This window comes from Echiichthys vipera, assembly GCF_963691815.1.
Source record: "Echiichthys vipera genome assembly, chromosome: 18".
NCBI classification, from domain to species: Eukaryota; Metazoa; Chordata; class Actinopteri; order Perciformes; family Trachinidae; genus Echiichthys; species Echiichthys vipera.
This window is the reverse complement of record NC_139843.1, coordinates 16151893-16173035: the sequence shown is the minus strand read 5'-3', so window position 1 is coordinate 16173035 and position 21143 is coordinate 16151893. Positions and strand designations below refer to the sequence as shown.

Here is a 21143-nt window from a genome sequence, read left to right as displayed (position 1 = left end):
AATTATTTATATATTTATGCATTTATTTATTTATTGAGACTTAAGTCATGTTTAGTCCTCCATATATATATATATGTATATATATATATATATACATATAAATATACACATATATGTATATATATATACATATGTATATGTATATACATGTATATTTATTTACTACACTTCCCACTCCAGACCAGTGGGTGGCAGCAGCATACATCAGATATGACTGGTGTTGCCACAGGAAAACAAGCAGAACAAGAGGAAAAGGAACCAATCAGCGCTCGCCGTTCCAGTCTGATTTGCAGCCAATCAGCGTCACCTTAGAAGCGTTTCAAAAACTCACCCGCCATGATTGTTGTGTTTTTCAGGCTGGACTGAGCTCGTCCGTTGGGTAGTAAGGTTTTTCTTTTTACCGGACGGCCAGGAGAGAACGGTTGTTTTTATACGTGGGTTTTTTGGGGGAAAAAAGAATAAGGTAAGAAGGCTGTGTATCTGTAACTAACTATTAACTGGCGTTTTAACGGCAGCTAGTTGAGTCCCCTTTAACGTTAACGCTAGCTATTCGAGCTCATTTTGTTGGCTAACGTGTTTACGTGACATTTTTACACCAGTTCAACTTATTGCAGAGTTCACGGTGTGTTTCGTTAACGTTGGCTGTGTGTTACGACGATCAGTAGTGAGTTAAATTGCTACGAGGTTTGATAAACATAAGTTAGCTAAACTGCACGTTAGATTGTGGTCCACACTTTATCAACGTTCACCGTTTGTGATGTTTTTGAAGGTGTGGTGCTTCTTTCTGTTACATCTTGTCCATAGTTATGACTTTGTTGACTAAAAATAAACTTAAGTGAGATAATCAATATAATGACAATAATAGTAGTCTAAAAGCCTTTTGTTTTTTTAATTTTCTAATTGATCAGTTATTTGAGTCCATGGTTCAAAACAGATGTCATGTCATTTGGATGCCTCTTTTTTTTTAATTTAGACCCTTTTCACTCTTTTATAAATGTTGATATTGATATTAATGGAGTATTTTACACTATGTTGTTACCTCAAATTGTATCTCCTAATACATGTTATATGTCTATAATACCCAATCTTCTTTTTCTGTTTCTCTTCACTCCAGATACCTGAACATGGATTCTCGATTTGCTCACCTACGCCAGCGGGACACCAGTGTGTCGATGCTGAGGGTAAAAATGTCCCGTAGGAGGTCTCAGACCCAGAAAGAGAACCGAGCCCGGACTCTGAACACACGCAGGCAGTTGGCAAATTTCCCAGAGATGGAAATGTCTTCCTTGGATGCCTCAATCGCAATGGCCAACATGTCAACCATTCAGGAGAAGACGCTAAACAATGCAAAATCTGCTAAAGGTACGGCTCCATTTTCTATCCCAGCTACAACTCAACTAATATCTTGTTCAGTGTGGCACCCCCACCCGCACCCACAATAACCTTTGTGTTCTTCACAGACGTGGCTGGGGAAGAGCGGATGAAACAGCTTGAGCGTTGGAAGGAGCGTAAGGCTCTTGAGAAGGAGAAGGAAAAGAGAGAAAAGGAGCGTAAAGGGGTATTTAAGACGGGCATGTATCATCCAAAGGACGACCTGACCATTGCCTCTCTGCCTGTGGTCCCAGCTGTTTTAACCAGAGCAAAAGAGGTAAGGGGGGGTGTCCTCTATAAATAACAACATTAGTTTACAATATTTGACTGTTCGTATCTACCCACAGCTTTAATTTATTTCTATTGGATATGATGATATCAGTTATACCAGAGGAATAGCTCCTTGCGGCAGTTATAATGATAAATGCTTTTTTTTTTTGCCTGCCTTTCAGACAAAAGTGAACACAGCTCCATCCCAGAATACCAGAGTCACTCGTTCAATGAAACAGCAGCAGCAAGTCCAGAGGGTACTACTTTCTCTAAGATATCCCTCTGCATTCTTATAATTTCCATGAAACTAAAAGCTAATATGCACTTTGTCGCATTTCTTTTCTTTTGCCTAAATGTATACAGCCTCTGAAGGTGCAGGAACCAAATACTGCAGCAAAGAAAGGTACATTTCTCAAAGGTCCCTTTTTTATTTCAAATGAAATCTTCTGCATCCTGGCATATTTTGAAAATAACTTCTCATTCCTCCTACAGCTCAGCCTGCCGTGGAAAGATCAACCAGGAGCCGGGTTGCTCCCGTCAAGCTTGCGCCGGTACAAGCTATTTCCAAGACCAAGGTTGCTGCAGGTAAGTAATAAGAAGGGAAAATGCTCACACACATAACCAGACCTTGTGACCGACTATCGGGTTGTTTTCACTCTATCATGTTTCCTTATTTGCATCTCTTATTTGCGTCTCCGTGTCACGCCATTCTACTGTAGTTGAGCCCGTCGTACGAGCTTTGTCAACCAGATCAGCCAACAGGCCTCCTGTTACAGCAGCCCCTGTGGTGAAAGACAAACCTAAGGGTAAGTCTGCAGGTGCACACTGAGCTTTGAATTCTTTGACTATAAATGTGACCGTCAATGCAAAGACAGAGAGGCGCTATTGTTTAAAACCACTCTTAAATGTCTCCCCTTACCCTCAGATGTAAGGGCCACAAGGAGCAGAGCCTTTGTCAGCCATGTGGCCCCCCCTTCTGACCAAGAAAGGAGCTGTAAAGGTATCATCAAATGTTGATAAAGAGCCATCCAATTTTAGAGACTATCGATCATTTGCACTGAATTGCTGTAACTTGTTACTACATTTATTTATTTTTGCGTATGTGTATCTCAATATTCAGGAACTATCAGCAACACTGTAGTGCCTGCTGTGTCCAAGGTGAGCATTTCTGTGAGTTTTAAATGTGCAACCTTTTATTTATATTTACATACATACAGTGCATGCATACATAATTTACTTGTCAATTTAACAAGTTTGCTCTTTCTGTCTTGTGTAGATGCCTGAGCTAAAGGGGCCTGACATGCAGGAGCCAGAGGAAAGACCTCGTCCTCCCAGCCCGGCACCCTGCTCCGTAGAGGAAGACATGGTGGTGGACCAAGCCCCGGCCGACTCTATCCCCGCTGTGGATCCCGTCGAAGCACCAGCCACCATACCTTCTTTTGCTCCAAAGGGTTTTCTATTCCAGGCTCCCACTGGCTTGTCCTCCTTCAAGTTCGAGCCTCTCACTCCGCGCTCAGCAGACGCCTTCCTTACGCCAAGGTCTGTTCTGTTGTTTTTGTTGAAGATATGTAAAACCTTGTTCAGCTTTAAAAAAAAAAAAAAATATATATATATATATATTTATGCGTATATGTCTAATTATGGCAGTGAGTATAAAACAATAAGGACATTTTTGTCAATGGAGCCTCTTAAAAATGTGTATGATTATTTGTTTCATATCTCAGTGCCATGTTGTCTCTCTTTCTACCCAGCCCAAGCTTCATTCTTCCAGAGGTCCCCGCTTACAACATAGAACCTCAGGCTGAGCCAAGAAAACCCTCTCCCCCTAAATGCCTTAGCCACTCGCCTCCACGTACATCCCCCACAATGGCCCCTCCGACTCAAGGCAGCCCCCTGGAATCAAAGCATGATGTACCATATTTCAGGTGGCATGTCATTTTTAAAATAAAAAAAATCACTCTAATAATCTTAGATTTTCCAAATATGTCTTTAGTTTTTACAATAAGTTTAAATGTTTACAATAAGTTTCTTTTATGTATATTACTCAGAGCGGAAGTTGTCAATGAAACAGACAAACTGACGACTCTGAGCGCCCACTGGGAGTCTAAAGTGGAGGATGAGTCCATCCCGGAAGAGAGTGAGTGTGTCATGCTGAACATGTGACTGTATTTTTGGTGGTGGTCCTAAGTAGAAAAAAAGGCATTCCCAAACATAACGGTTCTAATTCAGTATCTTTCATGCTCTTGTCTGTTAAGTGAGAGACCGCATGCGTACAGCGGTAGGCCAAGCACGGCTGTTGATGAAAGAGCGCTTCAAACAGTTCAGCGGTCTGGTCGACGACTGCGATCTGGGGCGAGGGGAGAAGACGACAACCTGCAGTGACCTGCAGGGCTTCTGGGACATGGTGTATTACCAGGTAGGTAACTCACATAAGAGGGACAGTGCATTCTTTCAGATGAAAAATACATAAGGAGAAGGATAGTTTTGTAAATGTATTTTGTACTTTTGACATTTTTTTTTCAGGTAGAGGATGTCCACAAGAAGTTTGACGCTCTCAAAGAAGCAGAGACCCGAGGCTGGGTGGAGGAGGACAAGCCACCGCCACCACGACAGAGGAAAGTAGTAAAGGTGAAGATTCTTAAGTAGTGTGTACATATTTTACTTTATGATCACGTGTTCTTGTTTGTTTGCTTTGTTTACACTGTGCCTGTCCCACGCTTTTGTCAGAAACCATCAGCTGCACCCGCCAAGCCAACAGGAACCAAAGCAGCAGCCAAGTCTCGCCTGGCTGCGATAAAAGCGGCTATGAAAGCCAAACAGCAGGCAGCCGAGGCAGAGAAAGCAGCAAATGATGCCAGTAACGGTGAGGACAACCCCAGCCTGAACTCTCAGGAACCACAACCCCAAGCAAAGCCCCAACTGACTGACGCAGTCGTCTTTGACGGAGGATTCTTCCAGGTGGAGAGCCCAGCCAGACCGTCAGGTGAGAGAAAAATAACTACATGCCAAAGGCCTTGCATTTCATGTCATTTGTCAAGGTCTGCTTGCGTACTTTTTCCCTGTTGGACTAATATTGTTGTGTCTGTAGGTTCAGCGAGGAGATCCAGCCGTCTTAGTACTGCTGTGCTGCCCCAGGCCTCTCCCTGCTCCAACTACCTCTCACCTAGAAGAGTCACTCGACGGTCCCTTGCACTGGCGCAGACCCCCATTCACACCATCGCATCTCCTGCTCAGCCCGTCCACACTCCTGTTCACATCCGTCTTACCCTCAACCAAACCCCAGCACAAGCACCAAAGTCTCAGCTTGGTACTCCTCAGTCATCCCAGAACAGAAAGGACACTGTAAATGTCTCCCTTTGTTTCTCACCTGTCATGGAAGTGGTTTCTGACAACACCCAGCCAGAAGGAAGCCCTGCACACCAGATAGAAACACAGGAAAACCTTGCATCTGTTCCTGAGTTTAGCACGCTTACACCTCTACATTCACTTCCATCCTTTTCTGTCATCGAGGAGCAAGAGGAACCAGCTGAAGCTGCCAATATTGACCTCCCTATGTCTCCAAGACTTTCCCTCTCTCCGTGCAAAACCCCTCGTCCAGTCTCCCAGGCCCCTGAGCCCTCATCATCTCTGAGTTTTATGTTGTCACCCTGTGTGACTCCCAGCCAGCCTCCCATTTCCTCCCCTCCTGCTATGCAGGGCTCCGTGGAGGCCCAGGAGACTGTGTGTCACCCGGCAGACAGCTCAGTTGTTGAGGTAAACAAAAGTACAGACTTCACTAGAATCCTTCTTTTGTATTAAAAATCTAAGCCTCATAGGATTCCATGATCCAAACATGTTTTTCCTTGCTATACGATAAGTTATTCTCTTGTAATTGCAGGAACTTCCTGGGTTGGACTTTGAGCGTTACCTTCTACCTTCACAGAGATGCAGCTTGTCACCACAGGAGACAGTTGCTGTAGAGACACCGTCTCCCATGACATTGGATGTAGAAATGGAGAGTCCCGGAGTTCAATCAGAGGACATGCTTACTTGGCAAGAACCAGGTATGATTGTTGCCCATAGGTACTGTGCTTGCACACACACTTTGTACACCTGGGTTTGATACCTTAACAACACTGTAAAGCTGCAGTAGGTAGGATGTCCAAATAATGTTTGAAGTTAGCAAAACTAGAATTTATATTGTAGTAGTTCTAATGCTGTATTCACACCAAACTTGCTTTACTCATGCGACTCTGACCGCTGGATCATATTGTGATCACTTGAGTGAGACACATTGGTAAAGTGACATCAGCTTCTCTTCCTATTGCTGCTTTGCTTCATGTCTGGACATCATCATCTAGAGGCGTACACAGCTCAGTAAATTTGACCAGGAACAACCCCTGGAGGATAAAGATTTAGCTGTGATTTAATAAATGTAATAAGCGGATCAAAATTATGTCAATAACTACATAATAATGCCAATTAGCAAAATGTCTGAATGAATGCTTTGTCTGGTCTGCATGATGACAAGCAATCAACCTTTAAAAACTTTCAAAATACTTGTTTTTTGAAATCATTCAGGGCTATGCTCTCACTCAAGTGGAAATATTTCAAATCACGGGGGTGACGCGCCTTTGCACTGACTTTGTATCTGGTTGTGCCAAACACTCGCTCTGCGTTTGGTGTGAAGACGCCATAAGAAGGGCTGCTAATGTTTCTTTTTTTTAAATACATTGGCAATTCTCAAATCAGACCTGCATGCTGCAGCTTTCAGAGAAAATGTTATTAGGGAATACGACACTGAGCTCTCTTGAGGTTAATTTTAAACTGATATTTTTAAGTTGCACTTTTCTGTTTACTCACTGTCGTGCTCACTTCTCACTGTCATCACAGAACATCCAGCGGTGCCTCCGGTGCTCACTTTTCAGTCACCACAGGTCAAAGTTTCCCCTTTTTGTTAAAAAAAATTCTTTACTTCCAAATATCTTTAAAAACCACAATGAACTGTATAATGTGTATTTTTATTTTAGTGTTATCATTGATGAATATTCTTACTGTATTTTTCTTGGTGCATTTTTCAGGCCCAGACAGTGGAGCCTGCCATGCTTCTCTTCACCCCGGACCTGAAGGACCGGATACGCCAGTCTGTCTGTCCAAGTGACCTTATGGTCTTCACTCCTCCCCTCTAAAGAGTACATTTTTTTTAAAAAGCTTTTATTTTGACATGTATATTGACTACTTTTGTTATTCAAAACAATTCTGATTCTGACTTTTTAGATTACTGGAAAATAGTTTTGTATTAACAATTAAAAGTTTTAAGTACAACAAGGAAACGGCCGTTACTCTTCATTTACATCCACACACAAATCAGCTGTGCACTCAATTTCTTTTATTAGTCACTGTATTTAAAAGCTCTGGACATTTTGTTTATTTTTGAACTGTGGATGGTTCAGGTGCAGAACAGCAGGCATCATCTGGTTTCTTTTCTGCACCTTGCGTCATTCCCCTTCTACCTGTAGGCAAGGCATCTTTATTTATATAGCGCATTTCATACCAAGGGAACTCAATGTGATGTGTAACACAATACTGTACAACACTGAGCACTACACACATCTTTGGCACAATAGTGTGAGTCAAGGAGCAGTGGGAGGATTTGGGGCTTGGTTTCGAGAAAGTTCTCATCCAAGAGAAAATACTGGAATAGGAAGTGATGAGACGCCATCTAGTGGTTGTGCCTACACAGAAGTATGACTCTCAAAGCATTTTCATAAATTGAAATATAGGCCAGTAATGCTGTTCAGTCAACCTAAATGGATGATGGCGAAATCAGAAAAAAACATGACAGCGACACGATGAAACAAATAGACTCAAACATGAGCTGTATATTTTTCACTTCAGACTATTTAGTACTGTGTTTAAGTACAATTGGAGGGAGTTTACTTCATACAAACTTTTACGCTACATGATATCAACTCCACTACATTTCAGAGGGAATTGTTGCTTATTTGAAAACTTAAAAAACAACAAATAAACTATTATATATTCTGATAGATTTAGACTATTGTCCCCTGTACATATGAACAAATACATTGACTTCATAATACAATCAAATAACCCAATAAAGATAAAATCATAGCTAAGAACTGATAGAAGTGTTCTACCTGGCTCTTTGTTGGGCCTTGGCCAGAGCGATGCGTCTCTGGGCCTCCCGGTATAGCTTCTCCTCCTTCATGTTTCTGGAAAGTAACTGGTTATATTCAAAAGCCGGGAATAAAAAGTGGTTGAAGAATTGGTGGATGGTCTGGTTCCAGAGCTCCACGTCAAGGTCTTTGGCTGCCACTCCTCTGGTTCGCACGCCCTTTTCTTCACCTCTGTTCTCTTCCGTGTGCTCTAGAGGAATTATGATGCAGATTAGACTGAACATTAGTTTAAAAATATGTATTTTCTGACCCATCATAGAAAGATGTGAATTCCTACATCAATACATACACTAAGTATATGTTATTTGAAAGAATCAGAAATTAATTCCCAGCAAAACAAACCTGCAGGTTTCTCATCTTGTTGGCTCTCCACGTGTTGACCAGTGGATAATCCTCCAAGGTCACTTGTCTATGATAACACAAAAATGCAATTATGTTTCAATATATGTCCATTTCAACAAAGACCTAGCCGAGCTCACGGCATATTTCATCAATATCAACAGCAGGAGTGTAACAATACTTTTCATATAAAAGTGGATGGGTGATTTCTAATGCTGATACTGATAACTCATGTTGCCGGTGAAATCATTGCCTAGTTGCAGAGCCAATCACAAATTTCTAGTTTCACGTTAACAAAAAAAGTATATTTTTCTACCCCATGCTAAATTGCCCGTTCAACCAACCTCCACTGACTTGAGCCTGGAGATTTCAGGAGTGATGGGGGAATTCACTGGAGCTGCCACCTGGATAGAAAAACAGTAAAAACAACAACCAAATCAATGCTGAAACTCTCTACACAGACTAGGTAAGGTGGTGAAGAGGTCATGAGATGCTTGAGCAGACCAACCACCTCGGGTAGATCCCCCCTGGCCTCGGGGTCAGGGCTGGACGGCGGCTGGCCCTCCTTCACGCCTTCGGAAACCCGCTGACACTTCACCTCGGCGGAGCCCAGAAGTACCTCAAAGAACTCAAGGAATGTAATCTGCAGCAGAAAGAGTGGGACGGCAACAGAAGTTGTACTGAAGGGGACAGAAATATACAAAAAAAAAAACGCAGATGAATGCTAATCTTTCGGTGGTCAACTGGCAGACCTCCAGATCCAGACAGGATGACAGGTTGTTGGGGTCAAGACTCTCTGCAGTGATGATCTGCAGTAATCTCGCTGTGGTCAGGTTGTTGTCCAGCAGATGGAGATCCTGGCAGGGGTTACAATAAACAAATCAACACAATGTCTTAATGAATGTACTTAACGCCGGTTGAAGCTTTTCCATCCATATAATGTATGGTAAACTGTTTCATCCTGTCATCCAACACTGAGCAGGCCTCTGGTTTTGTTGTAGTAACAAGCAACGTGTGAACAATTAACAATAGGAAGAAGTTAACGTGAGTGGTAATCTTCGTTTTACAGTCTGTTGTACCTTGAACATCCACAGCAGATGTCGGCAGGTCATTGTCTGGTCATTCGTGGGGGCTGCGTTGACTTTGCAGAAAGCCTGGTAGACTTCATAACACTTGTTTAAGTAGTCTACAGCCAGAACTGCACGGTCTGGCTGCCTAAACAGGAAGCCTGGATCAACAGTTATAGTTCATTTACCCAGAGTAAACGGAAGCACAGCTATTATTACGCAATGCAGACCTAAACAAGGGTGATGAATCAATTTCTGTAGATGTGTCGTCTCAGAAAAAAACAGAAACCTTTTTTTTTCCTTAATTATTTTTGCTGTGTTCTGTTTTGCATTTAACCTTTTAAATAACTGATTCCCGATGCTTCTTATGCTGTAATAAATCCGTTTACAGGATCATCTGTTATCTAATGTGTGCGTGTACATGATTTAATATATATTGTTAGCACCTTTTACATTCCTAGCATTGGGAAGGATGTTTTCTGTCACCAGTTTGGAAAAGCAAGCAGCCAGAAGGTTGTTTTGTGACCTGCGGAGAAGAGAAGTGGTGTTTGAACCAAAGGCTAAAGTCAGGATGCTAACATGCTCACAATTACAATGCTATTACTTTGCTTGTTTAGCAAGTCTTTAGTCATAAACCAAAGTACTAGACAACTCTCAAGTTTTACATGTGAATGGTGCTAGATAGAAAGCCGGGATTACCAAAGGTTTTAGGACTCTGGGTTCTTCTTAGATATTTTGAAGTTCATAATTAAAAAGAAAAAAAAGTGTCTCATCTACTGGTGATGGAATGTTAGGAGTAATTTCTTACACCATGTCCTTATGGTAGATGTGGTAGGCCACAACCACGAGACAGCTGAGGACTCTACGCAGAAGCATGGGGGTGAAAGGAGAGTGGATCTCTGCTGTTGTAGCATCCTCTGACACACAAAGTAAAAACATTAAAACTGTAATTATGAAGCCATCAATGTCTTGCCCTGTATATGTGAGGTGGATCAAGTATGTAAGAGAGGTTGTGAGTGCTCGTGCTTTTCACCTCTGATAAAACGGTCTATCTGTGTCAGAGTGATGCCGTGATGGTGGATCTTACAGTCTTTGAAAAGGCGCCAGAGCTGCAGGCGGGACATTAGGAAGGTGTTATCTGGGGAGCGGGCGTGGCCGAGTCTTCTGTAGAAACTATAGACAGACCTCAGCTCTCCGCCTTGCTTCAGCACAACAAACTCCACCTGTTATACATGAATCACAGTATCAGGTCAGGAACATGGGTGGGAATAAGGACAAAAGAGGGGAAAAGAGCATACCGGTATGTTGACAAAGTTGCAGTGTAAGGTGGGACCTGACCTGTTTACGCTCAGTGTCGCGCTTTCTCTCTGGGATTTTCTCCAGAAGACATTCGATGTTCAGAACCATGTCCGGTCCTAAGATAGATGAACCTGTAGTAGGATACAATATTGTAAGTTGTACCTGTGAGACTGTAACACTGAAAATAATAAACTTAATTTCAGCCTGAACATTTTGAATGTACTGTAGGTGTTTACCAGGCAGAGGAATAGGAGCTTTGCTTCCATTCATGTTGTGTGTCATCCGATCGTCCACAAACTCTCCTTCAAAAACACGCCCATCCTCGAACGTGAATTTCCCCTGTGAACCATACAGTACAGTGACTTTTAGAATTTCTTTTAAATACATGCATGGGTATCATAAATGAGCACTCCGTTTGAAATAAATGCCATCTTCATCTTCTGCTATTTATAACGCACTTCTTTCTCTTTGTTAAAAACTGTGTTTTGGCAGCATGACAGGGTCCGTGTCACGAGGAGACCATGGAGTCGGGAGAAGTGCCACTGACAAGCAGTTCTTTTTCTTTAACAACCCGCCATGTGATCCTGTTAAGGTAATTCATGTTTAAAGTATCATATTGTAAAAAGTGGGATTTACATGTCTTATTTAATTATAAAGCAGGTCGAGGTGAGTATCAAAACACTAAATCCACAGAGAAATGCACACCGCCTGCAATCAAAAACGGTGACTTTAATCGAGCCGTCAGGACTTCTGTACAGTTGTGATGTCAGAACTATACTATATAAAAACGCACTTTCTACCTATATATATAAGATTGAATCTTGAATATATAGGTAGAAAGTGCGTTTCTTGGACATTAGCATGTCAACGTGTTCTAGTAGTAACCCAAAATACAAGTATGAACCTGAAAATGAGCATTTGACCCCTTTAATAACTAATATGTGCTTCTTCCAAGCAAAGGGCCTCCAATCTTTTTCACCCTGTAGTTTACAGAACTAAGGACATGCGTATTAACTGTGAAGGTAATTCTGTATCATCGATTAACCTTGCCGTTTTTTTTATTCTCCCTCCATTCCTGTTCATAGATCGCACCACCAGCGTAGTAAAAGGTTCCCTGTCCGTGCCTCTGACCCTTAACAAAATCCCCTGTGTATTGATTGTTCTGGATATACTGGGATCCATCCGCCCGCCTCAGGACCCAGACGTGTGTGCCTCGCCCATGCTGCCAGAGAGGAGAACAAAAGCATAAACCAGGATAAACCACATTTTAAGGAGGATATAAAGCTATTGTCCTGGAATTTGTGCAATATGGGTAAGCTTAGCATTAATTGTGTGCTGCTTTCAAACCTGGACTCCATCCTGCCACATGCCAACATACTGCTGTCCCAGTTTTAGCCAGTTCATCGTGCCCTCTCCATGTCTCAGGTTGTTCTTCCACTCACCAGAGTAAATGTTACCTGAGGGGTAGCTGTTACAAGACACATCTGTCACCTTTGAGCAGTTCAAATGCAACTAAGCCTACAGATTAGATCATGTGCTCGATACATACCGTCTCACTCCCCATCCCTCTCTGTTGTTCTTCACCCAATCACCTTTGTACCAAGAGGTCTTATCCTGGTTATAATAAACTGCACCCTATCACAAAGAGAACCTATTACGAAAACATATCTGAAAATAAGACTTCAGGCTACCTGATATGAATTGATGGATCATACCTTTCCGTGCCTCTTGCCCCGATCCCACTGCCCTGTGTATGACACACCGTTCTTTGCACATTTGTAGGTTCCACTTCCATGTCGTATACCATTGTACACTTCCCCTTTATAGGTGCTGCCATCTGGCCAGGTGTAGGTGCCCTGGCCCATGGGCACGTTACGAACAAATTCACCCTGTTGGATTAGAAATAGAAAAACCCAGTCAAACTCCTTATTTTGGCACATTCTACTTTATTTTACCTTACTGTTTTATTTCATTTTGGATGCATGTTAATAGAAATGTTATGTAAACATGGGTTATTGTAAAGTACTTTTCTTAAGAAACACTCAACAAAATTGCAGTTATAATAGTGATAATGGCAGTCTGACATTGGGACCACTTGCAGAGGACAAGCTAAATACACTTATTTTCTGAGTACAGAACCTGTATTTCAACAAATGTGGCATATACATATATATTTATAAAATATTAAATTAATGCCATGCATATGCAATTCCATTAGATGTAAATTTTTAAGTATTCACTTTTCTGTATACAGTGGGACCACAATAGAAATAAGCCTTCATTGTGTTTTTTATCCTCTATGATATTTAATGTATGTAATGACTGCTATGCAAGTTTTTTTAAATAATCAAATACAAATCTAATCAATAGGACAGAGATATATCATTATTTTACCATACCTCATATTTTAATCCGCCTGCCAGTGTGAAGACACCATGTCCATCCATAAGACCCTTGGAAAACATCCCCTTTAGAAAAACAGGTATGTTACTTTAAGAAATAGTTGCCTTTATGCGAATTGGAGCAACACCTTTCTGGTGCATTTTCAGATGGTATTTGAGAAGGCATCTGAAGCCAAAAGAGCATGCAACGTATTGCATTTAAAGCAAGAACGTTAGAAATTGTAGGCCGTTTCCAATCATTTGAAAGCATATTATTTCCCCTTTAAATACATCTGCAGTGGTTTGAAATAGTTCAAATACGCACTAAAAAAGAATTGATTTTATAATTAGTAAATGTTATAAAATGGACTTTAATATTCATGACGTATGAAATGACTGTATCATTCATTCATTCATCTTCAACCGCTTATCCCGGGGTCGGGGTCGCGGGGGGTGCTGGAGCCGATCCCAGCTGACATCGGGCGTGAGGCGGGGTACACCCTGGACAGGACGCCAGTCTATCGCAGGGCACATAGACACGAACAGAGACAGACAACCATTCACACCTACGGGCAATTTTAGAGTCATCAATTAACCTAACCTTTGGATTGAAACCAAATGTGGCTTTATCTGCAGTAGTACCTTGTATGTATGACCTCCTTCAAAACAAGCAGCGCCTTCCCCGTGAAACAGGCCGCCACATGTCTCCCCTTCATACCTGTCAGACACCAACAGGTACGTGAACGTCACTTCACGTCAAAGGTCCCTGTTAATTCCTGAGTGCACGAAATGACTTATGTTAATTATTAATGCTATTTACCTGTGTACAATCACGGCACAAAGTGTGGGAAGTTGATGAATGTCGTCATATTCGGGCAGCTCCGCTCCGGGGTCGGTTTGGCTCTGTTCCTCCGCTGAATTCCCTTTGAAACCAGCAGAGCTGCTCACTGACTTTCCCTTCTCTCTTTCCTCCGCTTTCAGAGGCAGCTCTGAGTCTCCATTCGGTGTCTCCTTTTCCTCTTTGTCGGTTTTCATAGTAGTTTTCTTCTTTAAATTACTCTCCCGTGTCATTTCACGCTGTTTATGTAGCTCTGGTGCAAGCGAGGATCATCTCCATGGTAACGGTAAAGAACGCTCACAACTACGGCAACCATTCTCAGTCAAAAAGGGTCAAAATTAACATTTAGTACCACCTGTGATTTAATACAGACAACAGGATAGACATTTCTTTTTTATTTATCCCATAAAGTGGGCGTTGAAATATAAAAAAAATATGTTGAAATGAAAATACAAATAAAATAGATATAAAATAGAACATACTAATCAGTCAATACTAAGCGTTTGAACCATACATAAATACTGTATTTAGGTTTGGACTCACTGCAAGGGTGATGTTTAACAGATCCATGCCGGTAAAAAAGCACATTCCAGACATATTAAAGTGTAATTCCGGTGTTAAATCATGCCAGGGTCTTTTTCGTCAAATTCGGTCATCAAATAAACCATCAAGACAATTGTTTTTGTGTATGAACGATTGACAGAGCTATCCAGGAGTCGCTAACAGCACCTGCTGGCCCCGGTACCAGCTCCTCTCGTGGTAAAGTCCATTCACTCGATTACCAAATGCAATCGAAAAGAAGGAGCCCACTGATGCTTCGTTTTATGTGTAGGGACTCTTCTCATGCTACTGCAGAGGTTTGGTGTTATTCTGAGTATTAGTGGTTAAAAAAGATGTTTTAATGCCTGCGCCATGCTGCCCCGAGCTAATCAGTGTTAGCCACTGCCAACTGTTAGCCGCTCTCCGGGATCTCTCCATTAATAGTTCATACACAAAAAAATAGTCTCGATGGCTTATTTGATGACCCAATTTGCAGAAAAAGACCATGGGATGATTTTACACCAGAATTATGCTTAAAGACATTGTAATCTAAGATTCTCGGAAACTTCCTCTCCTCGACACCGTCAGTCATGTGAGATGATGTCGAGGTTGGCGAGGTGTCTCATGGTGGGCCTGCCGTGAGGGCAGTTCCATGGATGCTCGATCTCCCCCATGTGAACTAGGAGCTTCTTCATCTCACTGACACTCAGAGCAGTGCCAATCATCACCTGAGGATGGGCAGAAACAAAAACAATAGATATTGTGCCAGGGAAATATCAACGTTATTAAATTAGTCTTCATAATAGACTGACTTCATAATAAGCACCCTTATTGAAGATATGTAACTAGAATTACTGCCTGGTGGTTGTATGCCTCCACCAACCTGTAGTTTACATCCATGTCTGTCCAGACTTGATCATTTATGTAGTGAAGACTGTATTTTTATTAAGATCTAAACAATAACCACAGTTTCAAGATTAGTGTCGTAAATTCAGTATACGACCAAACGTGTCCCCTTCTGTTCCTGAGTTATGGCATTGAATAATGAAAAGACACATTATGATGTCACAGTCAAGTTGACGTTTTGCTTTTTGGATATAAAACAACCACTATTCATTTTTTTGCCTACTAGACATTTGTCTGAAATGTTGTCATAATTAACATAGGAATTATTAAGATATGACCAGTATCTTTTTTTTCTGAGGCTGAAGATGGCACAGATGCATAAAAAGGACCATCACAGTGTTTTTACATTTTAAATTTTACAAAATCACAAACACCTTACACTACTATCAAAATTTGAAGATTGAGATTTGTGGGTTATGTATTATTTATATGTATATTATACTTCCATGCAGCCATTTCTTTTCAGTAATTTCAGTACAGTATTATAACTGCAGAGGTTAAAGAGATTCTTGAGATATGTGCACGTTTACTTTTTTCATTAAAATTAAAAATATTATTGCAATTGCAATTTTATTAACAGAGCACATTAAATTCCCAAGTCTGTGCCACACTAAAGCACAACACAAAATGATGAAAGTACACATGGCATCCAGTGGTAATTGTCATAGTTCAAGGAATTGAATGGAAATCAATGGTTACGGGAAAGGCGGCCAAAAGACAAAAGAAGAAGTTATGCTTTCTAAAGTGGCGGGCAGTTGTTATTGGCTGTAAATGGTCTGAACACACAAAAACATTTGTGTAGTCAAATAATTAATTATAACCAAAGCGGGAAATAATGATGATGGATGTTGATCCTAATTTAAAGCCAAACTCTGGTCTGTGTTAATATCAGAAAATATACAAAAGTGTCTGTTATTTATTAGTATGAACTCACAGATTTTCGACAAGCTCGGGAGGCGAACATCTGCCTGACGCGGGACGGTCGACACATGACCCCCGGGCTGTCACTCAACATGAAGATCAGCTCTTCAATGTCAGCTGGGCCGAATGTCCAGTTTTTACTGGTGGGCAGAGACACCAGCTTAACCCTCTCCATCACCTGGGCTGCGGTCACAGTAACAAAAAAAAGGTAGTTTAGATCTTGTAACAATCAAAATAATTGTTCTGAACTTGAGATAAAATCATGAATAACTTTAATAATTCGTATTTAACGGATAAACGCTCATACCGTCCTCATCTACGAGAAATTCAAAGCCGTTCTTTCTGAAAACCTCGATGTTCTCCATGAGTACATTTTCACTGACGGCTGTGAGGTGAAGCTTCTGAGGGCTGCGAACAGAAACGGAAAAAAATCAAACGTGTTCAAATTTTTTTTTTGAAAAACACCCCGAGTCAAACTTCATTAGCTGATTCAGACTCTTACACTATGAGCTTCTGTCCTTGGAGTACAGTGTGCTGCTGCAGCATCTCAAAGTTGTACTTCTCATCCGAGGCATGCTGGTCGATCATGAAGATGTCCGAGTTGAGTTTGGCGATAATGAAGCCCAGGTTAAACTGACCGATGATTTCCATCTCTTTGAACGTGTCTTTACTGTTGAAGTAATGAAGAAAATATTTAATGTTTTGGAAATAATACTTTGGCGAGTTAAGCAGTAGTTATAGGAGTGAAACCCCACCTGATCTCTTTCTTGAGCTCTTCCTCTGCGCTCTGGTTTTCCCCAGGGTTGATCTTGGCCCTGAAGCGTCGGTAGAGATCCTCACCGGCCCTCTGTTTCTGCAGGTCCTGTAACCTCCTCACCTTTACTGCCAGCTCTTGGAAAGAGAACCGGAGAAGAACTGTCCTCTTCTGTAGGCAGACCGGAGCATCCACTGTCAAGGAGGATTTGGAAAAAGTGTCGGATTTGTGTTCTGCTGGGAAACCTGGGCTCTCTTTCCTGGCCCTCTTGGCATCTGGGCTCACAGTAAAGTCCTCATTGGGAGTGTGCGGCTCAGGCTGCAATACTGGGTGCTCAGGAACGGTGTGAATATTGTCTTCTTCGAATGTTTCCTTTTTTAAACTGTCAGAGGTCGCTTCAGGGGAGCTGAACTCTGCGCCAAAAGACTGAATATCTGGTGTTGCCACAGCGCCGTCACAGCTGGACCCGGCGCTGTCTTTTTCAGAGTCTGCATCACTGGGTAACGTCCTTCCATACCTGAAACCATCTAGCACCGACTTTCCCACCGGGGAGCAATTAGCTAGGTCTCCTGTGGGTTTCAAAGGAGATGTTACACAGGCTGGAGGTTTGACAGTGTCCTTAAAAAATGACTGCAGTGTTTTCTGCGTCGGGCCACTGTTGGCAGCTTTTGCCCCGCTTGACTTTTTCCCAGAATCGGAGCTGTGATGACTTGAAAAAGCAGCTTTTAGGCCAGCCAAGTTCAGAGAGGGCTTTGGGCTCTGCGTCACTGGTTCCATGTCCTCTCCAGGTTCTGGCATGTTCTCATTAGACGGGACAACCTGACAGATTTCAGATGCAGATGTTGTATCTGGAGACAAGAGATAGACAATCAAAATCAAAGCACTGGAGAATCTCTCAGTGACGTTACTTTGCTGTAATAGCAATATATCCATCTTGTGTTTTGATATGCAGGCTCATTGTCTGTTCTTACTGGTGCTGGGTAAGCGTGTATAGTTCAGGCTGATCTTATTGACTCCGGCCTCATACATGCCGATGAGAGAGGTCTTCAGAATAGCCAACAAAAGTTTCTCCTCCTGGAGGAAAATCTGTCGTTTGTCTGGGGTCACGTTCACGTCCACGCACTCTGAAACAACACCACAATAACAGGCATGTACAACAGAAAGTCAGCAGTGTGTTTTAGATAATATAACTTTTCAGCAGTTTTCTTACCGGAAGCAACAGCTATGTTCAAGGCGACAAATGGATATTGATGTCTGTTGTACATGTGATACACTTCATTCACAAGTTTGGTCACCTGCAAAAAAAACAAAGAAACAAGAACAAAACAGAGATAAGGCTGACAAATATGTGGATATTTCTGCATAGGAGAAGTTTAAATTTTTTGACAAATACTTACTTCATTAATAAACACTTAAATGGCCTTATGTCAACTAGATTAGTGTGTGAAACCATCACTAAATGTGTGTATACTGCTTATGAATACTAAATAGGGGGACTTAAACCTAGAGGTCCGTTATTATGCTTATTTTCAGGTTCATACTTGTATTTTGACTTTCTACTAGAAAAATTATCATTATTATTTTTCATCTCTATTTATGTATGTATTTATTTTGTTGTTACGTCTCTTTGTTATCCAATAGTTAATAATGTGATGCTCATCATATGGTGTGATGTACTGTTATAGCGTATTTTGTAAATGCATAATAAAGTTGATTTTACAATATGATACTTTTAACATGAATTACCTTAACAGGATCACATGGCCGGTTGTTAATGAAAAAGAACTGCCTGTCAGTGGCACTTCTGCCGACTCCATGGTCTCCTCGTGACACGAACCCTGTCATGCTGCCAAAACACAGTTTTTAATAAAGAGAAAGAAAGAATGTTTTGTGCTTTGATGCAGAGAGAGCATTTACAGGACTTCCATGCAACTGTGTCACTCACGAAAAAAGCTGTTTGGGTAGATCTGCATCTTTGAGTCCGTATTCATCTATAATATTTTCTGTTGGAGACACTTGCTGAAAAGGCAGAATACTCTGTAGCTGCAGAACACACAGGAAAATATATTTAACAAACCAAATAAGGAAATTTGACTAAATGATTTGCAAATTTTACTATAACTGAGGAGTTTCACAGTTTTCCAACCTGTTTTGGTCCGAATATGGCCCCTATGTTTTCTCTCATACTCTGGCTGCCACCGGTACTGAGGACCGTGCTACGCTTTCCCTGCCCATTCTGGTTGGAGCAGGTAATACGCACTCCTGTAGAGATGATGCAGTAGGACTGCAGGACATGGATCATTTTGGCATACTCCTGAAAATACACATAATGAATTATTGGGGATTACAGATGGATGACATACTGTAGGTTATTTGTCTGGGTCCCCACCACTGAATCTGCCCACCAAACGTGAAACAAGCTGACAATTCTGTCTGATATACGGCAAATGGGTAGTATAATAAGCCAACATTTGGCTCTAAACAAATACATTTAAAGTTGTACTCTGATTTTCATCTATTTAATTGCCTTTCAAGTTAATATCTATCAAATAAATACAATTTCTATCACTTTTCTAGATCCTGATAGTAAATTTCTTTAGGCAGTGTTTATTTTTCCAAGCAAAATGTTGTGGATTTCCTTAGATGTTTAGTCTTGGTCGAACGTTGATTGGAGCAGGGGAAACAATTCTTAAAATCCCCTCAGCTTTGGTTTAGAGAATTCTGCCAAAAATCGACAGGACACGTTGAAGCCACATATTCATAATATTTTTTTGTTTTCTTAAATCTTGGAGAAAGTTGAGTTGTTGTCTAGTTACTATATCTTTAGTAACTTCAATGTTGCACATGCTTTCATCATCTGTGTAAAAATAGATTTAAAATTTCACATTTTTCCTATGTTAAGAAGCCCCAACCACAGCGACTTCCTGGTTGAGCCAATACAGAAGTGCCAACAACTGCAGTTCATCAGGCAGGTTTCATAATAGAGCAATTTCTCATTGACCCCCATGTTAAACCGGCCATTTTCACAGCATAATTAAACCTGTTTAAGGCCTGGAACAAAAAAAACCCAGACATTCTAGGTTAAGGATCTCCATGATAACACTGAGGTGGGTGAATTTTTTTGTCCCAGGCTAGTTTTAATTTTATAGGAGGTTAAAGTTTATGAATAATTAGGAGTGCGGCCTCTTGAATGACAGCTAGCCTCTGGCCCGCACTTGTCCTCGGAGTCACACGTCAGCCAGATGGACGTATCTCCCTCCCCCCAACGTCACATACATGCCCTTATTTGGTAAGATGAAAAGAGAGGGAGTCAAATTCTGACAAGATGTCCATTTTTATCATGCAATCATACAATAAACAGGTTAGAGTTTGGATGACTAATCCCAAGAAAGTATAAAGTCAAGACAATTTTATAGAACATGAATAGAAACCATCGGCTGCCTAGAATGCAGGGAAAACTGTTGCTTTTGGAAAATGATCAGGAGTTTCGTAATAAAGTGTATATAATTTGTAATCACACAGCAGACAAAACCATGCAGAAACATACGAACGCTCCTTTGCTGACTGACCTTCTTAATATTGCGCTGGAACTCCTTGTGTCGAACAGGCAGGGTGTAGAAGAGCTGCTGCAGGCTGACTGTGGTGCCTTGCTGCCGGGGATGAGGCGACCGCTGCACTAGGTGGCCTTTGTGGTCAAACACCAGCTTGGTCCCCACCTGACTGGACTCATGGCACGTCACCACACTCAGGCCACTGTAGCAGGGGGTCGGAGGGAACTTTAGCTGACGAGGCGACATCCAAAAAAGGTGAATTTGAATGTGGAAGTGCGTTACCTCAGAGCACATAAAGAACTGAGGGCTTCACCTCTGAAGCCAAACGTTTCCACGTGGATGAGATCAGAGAAATCCCTCAGCTTTGACGTGTGATGCTTCAATGCTGCAGAACGTACAGAAGAGGTTTACACAACCAAACACATTAGTCAGAATTTGACTAACTGGTTAGAGATAAACAACTCTGACACTCACTCAGTCCTTCAAAGTTGGCCTCGTCTACTCCTTTGCCATTGTCTGACACTTCCACAAGTTCAGTTCCACACTCCTTCAACCTGACATCTGGAACATGAAACAGCAACGTAATATTGGAATTCCTGCCTTTATTTTTCCTGCCAATATCTCCTATCATACTGGACCTTAAAACATTTACACCGTGTCATTTTAACAAAGATAGAGCGATTATTTTGTCAGCATCCACAGCTGTAGCTCTCATGTGTGAAAGGTG

At 41.5% G+C, this 21143-nt stretch overlaps 3 protein-coding genes across 4 annotated transcripts; 1 reads left to right on the top strand and 2 right to left on the bottom strand.

Moving 5' to 3' along the window:
* The first annotated feature begins 322 nt into the window (after window positions 1-322).
* Window positions 323-6840, top strand: dlgap5 (discs, large homolog-associated protein 5). 2 transcript variants are annotated; one of them, XM_083932398.1, is made up of 19 exons: window positions 323-463; window positions 1115-1362; window positions 1461-1648; window positions 1824-1898; window positions 2005-2044; window positions 2134-2226; window positions 2361-2447; window positions 2567-2641; window positions 2762-2799; window positions 2918-3180; window positions 3393-3566; window positions 3690-3778; window positions 3897-4061; window positions 4169-4269; window positions 4369-4624; window positions 4730-5394; window positions 5519-5684; window positions 6514-6557; window positions 6702-6840. In XM_083932398.1, the coding sequence occupies exons 2-19, from the start codon at window positions 1125-1127 to the stop codon at window positions 6807-6809; spliced, it is 2865 nt and encodes a 954-aa protein (XP_083788524.1). In that variant the 5' UTR covers window positions 323-463; window positions 1115-1124; the 3' UTR covers window positions 6810-6840. The 2 variants fall into 2 exon arrangements, with proteins under 2 accessions (XP_083788524.1, XP_083788525.1); XM_083932399.1 differs by lacking the exon at window positions 6514-6557.
* Window positions 6841-7777: 937 nt separating this feature from the next.
* rsph10b (radial spoke head 10 homolog B) lies at window positions 7778-13941 on the bottom strand (the record flags this gene model as incomplete). The annotated part of the gene is made up of 18 exons (XM_083932348.1): window positions 7778-8010; window positions 8163-8229; window positions 8504-8563; window positions 8671-8802; window positions 8912-9016; window positions 9239-9387; window positions 9673-9752; window positions 10035-10143; window positions 10260-10449; window positions 10565-10656; window positions 10762-10864; window positions 11571-11747; window positions 11873-11993; window positions 12075-12160; window positions 12241-12414; window positions 12925-12993; window positions 13549-13624; window positions 13727-13941. 18 exons carry the CDS (start codon window positions 13939-13941, stop codon window positions 7778-7780), a joined length of 2238 nt encoding a protein of 745 aa, XP_083788474.1.
* A 927-nt stretch (window positions 13942-14868) lies between these two features.
* pms2 (PMS1 homolog 2, mismatch repair system component) lies at window positions 14869-20550 on the bottom strand (the record flags this gene model as incomplete). The annotated part of the gene is made up of 11 exons (XM_083932160.1): window positions 20435-20550; window positions 19012-19179; window positions 18811-18908; window positions 18612-18711; window positions 18076-18160; window positions 17837-17989; window positions 16867-17713; window positions 16614-16781; window positions 16419-16519; window positions 16125-16294; window positions 14869-15012 (listed from the first exon to the last, which is right to left on the bottom strand). Exons 2-11 carry the CDS (start codon window positions 19165-19167, stop codon window positions 14869-14871), a joined length of 2022 nt encoding a protein of 673 aa, XP_083788286.1. The 5' UTR covers window positions 19168-19179; window positions 20435-20550.
* Window positions 20551-21143: the final 593 nt, after the last annotated feature.

What these genes read in the sequence shown, in the direction of transcription:
- dlgap5 (XM_083932398.1), top strand. Translation starts at nt 1,125, where the DNA reads ATGGATTCTCGATTTGCTCACCTACGCCAGCGGGACACCAGTGTGTCG. An exon ending in TTTTAACCAGAGCAAAAGAG is followed by an intron (nt 1,649 to 1,823) that starts GTAAGGGGGGGT and finishes CCTGCCTTTCAG; the next exon opens with ACAAAAGTGAACACAGCTCC. An exon ending in GGTGAAAGACAAACCTAAGG is followed by an intron (nt 2,448 to 2,566) that starts GTAAGTCTGCAG and finishes CCTTACCCTCAG; the next exon opens with ATGTAAGGGCCACAAGGAGC.